The 5,000-nt window shown below is 48.0% G+C and overlaps 1 protein-coding gene and 1 long non-coding RNA gene across 3 annotated transcripts in view; one reads left to right on the forward strand and one right to left on the reverse strand.

Moving 5' to 3' along the window:
* lcp1 (lymphocyte cytosolic protein 1 (L-plastin)) overlaps positions 1-5,000 on the forward strand; it is a 22,412-nt gene that overhangs the window by 12,300 nt on the left and 5,112 nt on the right. Inside the window, exons 9-11 of the mRNA XM_042066654.1 lie at positions 1,924-2,019; positions 2,327-2,522; positions 4,018-4,096. Coding sequence (XP_041922588.1) covers positions 1,924-2,019; positions 2,327-2,522; positions 4,018-4,096 — 371 coding nt within the window. The remainder of the gene's footprint in view (positions 1-1,923; positions 2,020-2,326; positions 2,523-4,017; positions 4,097-5,000) is intronic.
* LOC121686372 lies at positions 2,568-3,637 on the reverse strand. Of its 2 annotated transcripts, none has more exons than XR_006023922.1 (3): positions 3,546-3,637; positions 3,186-3,421; positions 2,568-2,615 (listed from the first exon to the last, which is right to left on the reverse strand). It is a non-coding gene; the product is annotated as an uncharacterized LOC121686372 (long non-coding RNA). The 2 variants fall into 2 exon arrangements; XR_006023916.1 differs by lacking the exon at positions 3,546-3,637 and adding an exon at positions 3,468-3,482.

Below are 5,000 nucleotides of genomic sequence, written 5' to 3' on the forward strand. Positions count from 1 at the left end.
TCCCAAAGGGATTGGTGGGGATTGGTGGCTATAGGAGCAGTCTAGCACACACTTGTCTACCAAACTTCTTTTCTGAACAATACTTTAATACTAGGAGCTCAGCTGAATTGTTGTTAGTTACTAAATAGAGCTCCAACTCCTTTGCCGAGCCGGGATGATTTAAATGCTTTTTAATTAAACGTTTACAAACAATTTGCAAAGAGATTGTACCACATTGAAAACTACATTTTTGTCACATTTTGTCACTAATATTGTATCTGTCCTCTGTCAAATACAGTTGCATGTTCGGCTCTGAACAAAATCGTTCAGGAATTATTTTAACAAAAGTCAAACGTAGGAAGAAAATAGCCAACAGCATGATAACTGGGCGGGCCGGATTAAGGTGCGTGGCGGGCCGTAGTTCGCCCACCTCTGAACTAGCCTATGTAAACTTCCAACAATTTCAATACTTTTACAATATCGTGAATGAATGACCGTCACAAGTTGTCGTTAGCGGCAAGCCTAGATGCCACATGTGTTTGTCACAACAAACTTCCAAGATGCAGTAGGCAGCTGCATGCATTCATATCAGACGAGTGGTAAAAAAAGATAAAACGCTCATAAGTGTTATGCACTCATCCCATACATTTGGTAGCTTCAACAGAGAACCATTCCTGTAAGAGTATAGGCCTGCGAAAAATGCACCGCTTATCCACAAATCGAGCTGGTTTATCCTGAAATATGTGTAGCAGTGACACCTGATTTCAGACACGTAACAAATGCCCACATTGCATGCTGCGCCTGTGCGCCTACTTTGCTGCTGGAAAGAATTCATCACACGTTTTTCACACCATGGTAATCCACCGCGGTAATTAAAGGGACACCAGGCTACGTTTTCGTGTGTATTTACTCATCTTCGTAAGTCGGTATATGGTTAAATGACATTACAGGGCGAATGAAGACTCTCTCGCCCGCCCTACTGCCTTTAGGAAGAATATCCCACTTGCAAGTTCAGTGTATCGTACCCGGCGACCGAAGCAGGATCAGTTTACATCCTGCATCCACAGCACAGAGGGAGGCTAACGAAACGCGATTGTTGCAAACGTGTGTATAATGGCAGAGCCGCCGAAGAAGCAGTGAAAACCCTTGACGGAAGATGCAAAGAAAAGGAAAAGAGCTTCAGACCGAGCCAGGGGGAGTTTCGTAGAGAAAAAGCATCAGGCTTGCCTGGTGTCCCTTCAAGATGATCAGCAACAAAGTTAGTTAACATGATCAGCAACAAAGTTAGTTAACATGATCAGTAACAAAGTTAGTTACGATGATCAGTATCAAAACAGTAATTGTTATTGTTCGGAAATGTTATTGTGGTTTACCGTTACACACACACACACACACACACACACACAGACACACACACTCATTGTGGTGTGTGTTGCAGGACTCCAAGGCGTACTACAACATCCTGAAACACACACACACACAAACACACACACACACACACACACAGACACACACACTCATTGTGGTGTGTGTTGCAGGACTCCAAGGTGTACTACAACATCCTGAACCACACACACACACACACACACACACACACACACAGACACACACACTCATTGTGGTGTGTGTTGCAGGACTCCAAGGTGTACTACAACATCCTGAACCACACACACACACACACACACACAGACACACACACTCATTGTGGTGTGTGTTGCAGGACTCCAAGGCGTACTACAACATCCTGAACCACACACACACAGACAGACACACACACACACACACACACACACACACACACACACACACACTCATTGTGGTGTGTGTTGCAGGACTCCAAGGCGTACTACAACATCCTGAACCACACACACACAGACAGACACACACACACACACACACACACACACACACAGACACACACACTCATTGTGGTGTGTGTTGCAGGACTCCAAGGCGTACTACAACATCCTGAACCAGGTGGCCCCCAAAGGTGATGAGGACGGAATCCCTCCGATCGCCATCGACATGATTGGCCTACGGGTGAGTCACACACACACACATGCACACACACACACGTTATCTCTCTCTCTCTCTTTCACACACATACACACTCTTTTTCTCTCTGTCTGTCTTTCTCTCTCTTTCTTTCTCTTTCTATCTCTCTCTATCTCTCTTTTTCACACACACACACTCACTTTCTCTCTCTCTCTCACACAATCTCTCTCTCTCTCTCACACATACACACAGACACACACACACACATACATACACATACATACACACACACACACACACACACACACACAGCGTGCCTCTCACCCCTGCGTCTCTCTGGCTCCCCCTGCAGGAGAAAGAGGATCTGAGCAGAGCGGAGTGTATGCTGGTGCAGGCTGATCGCCTCGGCTGCAGGCAGTTCGTCACGGCGACGGACGTGGTGCGCGGCAACCCCAAGCTGAACCTGGCGTACGTGGCCAACCTGTTCAACAAGTACCCGGCGCTCAAGAAGCCCGACAACCAGGACATCGACTGGAGCTCCATCGAGGGTCAGAGGACACGCCAGCCCAACAAGCTCACACCTACACCTGCACCACCCAAACTCTCACCTACACCTGCACCACCCAAACTCACACCTACACCTGCACCACCCAAACTCACACCTACTGGAGCTCCATCAAGGGTCAGAGGAAACACCAACCCGACAAGCTCACCTGCACCTACACCACCCAAACTCACCTGCACCTGCACCACCCAGACTCTCACCTACACCTACACCTGCACCACCCAGACTCTCACCTGCACCTACACCACCCAAACTCACCTACACCACCCAAACTCACCTGCACCTACACCACCCAAACTCACCTACACCACCCAAACTCACCTGCACCTGCACCTACACCACCCAAACTCACCTACACCACCCAAACTCACCTGCACCTACACCACCCAAACTCACCTACACCACCCAAACTCACCTGCACCACCCAAACTCACCTGCACCTGCACCTACACCACCCAAACTCACCTACACCACCCAAACTCACCTGCACCTACACCACCCAAACTTACCTACATCATCCAGACTCACCTACACCACCCAAACTCACCTACATCACCCAGATTCACCTACACTACCCAGACTCACCTGCACCACCCAAACTTACCTACATCACCCAGATTCACCTACACCAAACTCTCACCTACACCATCCAAACTCACCTACATCTACACAACCCAAACTCTCAGCTACACCATCCAAATTCACATACAACTACACCACCCAAGCTCTCACCTACACCTATACCACCCAGGCTGACCTACACCACCCAGACTCACCTACACCTACACCACCTAAGCTCACACCTACACCTACACCACCCAAACTCTCACCTACACCTACACCACCCAAACTCTCACCTACACCTACACCACCCAAACTCACCTACACCACCAAAACTCACCTACACCTGCACCACCCAAACTCACACCTACACCTGCACCACCCAAACTCACTCCTACTGGAGCTCCATCGAGGGTCAGAGGAAACGCCAACCTGACAAGCTCACCTGCACCTACACCACCCAAACTCACCTACACCACCCAAACTCACCTGCACCACCCAAACTCACCTGCACCTGCACCTACACCACCCAGACTCACCTACACCACCCAAACTCACCTACACCACCCAAACTCACCTGCACCTACACCACCTAAACTCACCTACCACCCAAACTCACCTACACCACCCAGACTCACCTACACCACCCAGACTCACCTACACCACCCAAATTCTCACCTACAGCACCCAGACTCACCTACACCATCTTAAATACCACCTACTGTAGTGTGTGTGTGTGTGTGTGTGTGTGTACTGTATTGCTATAGTGTGTGTGATGCAGTATTGTGTGTATGTATTGTGGTGTTGTAATGGAAGTGTGCATGTTGTAGTGTTGTAATGTGTGTGTGTGTGTGTGTGTGTGTGTGTGTGTGTGTGTGTGTGTGTTGTAGTGGTATAATGAGTGTTATCCTTGTTAGGTGAGACGAGAGAGGAGCGCACCTTCAGGAACTGGATGAATTCCCTTGGAGTCAACCCACGTGTCAATCACCTCTATCTGTGAGCACACACACACACACACACACACACACACACTCACACACACTCACACACACACACACACACATACATACACACATACCCACGTGTCAATCACCTCTATCTGTGAGCACACACACACACACACACACACACACACACACTCACACACACACACACACATACATACACACATACCCACGTGTCAATCACCTCTATCTGTGAGGACACACACACACACACACATACCCACATGTCAATCACCTCTATCTGTGAGCACAGACACACACACACACACACACACACACACACACACATACACATACCCACGTGTCAATCACCTCTATCTGTGAGCACACACACACACACACACACACACACACACACACACACACATATCCACGTGTCAATCACCTCTATCTGTGAGCACACACACACACACACGCACTGACATGGTCAATCATGAAAGAGCATCATGAGGTAGCCTGCATACTGCACAGCTACATACCAGCTCGCTACCGTTACAGATCAACAGCATGTTTACAGATGCTGACGTTAAACACACACACACAACAGCATGGCATGTTTACAGATGTGTACATTAAATAACAGCATGGCATGTTTACAGATGTGTACATTAAATAACAGCATGGCATGTTTACAGATGTGTACATTAAACAACAACATGGCATGTTTAAAGATGCTGACGTTAAACAACAGCAGGGTTTCCCGCAGCACTTTGCAGTCAAGGCGGCCGCCTTGGCAAAACAAGCCTGCCGCCTTAACTACGTCGTCAAAAAAAAAACAAAAAAAAAAACTGTTACTTTGTCCTGTTTTCTCCCTTTCATTCCAAACTGTGACCAACGCCAATCTCCCTTTTCCGCAGAACGCATTAAAAAAATAAGAAGAAACGTGTCATGAATCG

This window comes from Alosa sapidissima, chromosome 2 (genome assembly GCF_018492685.1).
Source record: "Alosa sapidissima isolate fAloSap1 chromosome 2, fAloSap1.pri, whole genome shotgun sequence".
Taxonomy (NCBI): Eukaryota; Metazoa; Chordata; class Actinopteri; order Clupeiformes; family Clupeidae; genus Alosa; species Alosa sapidissima.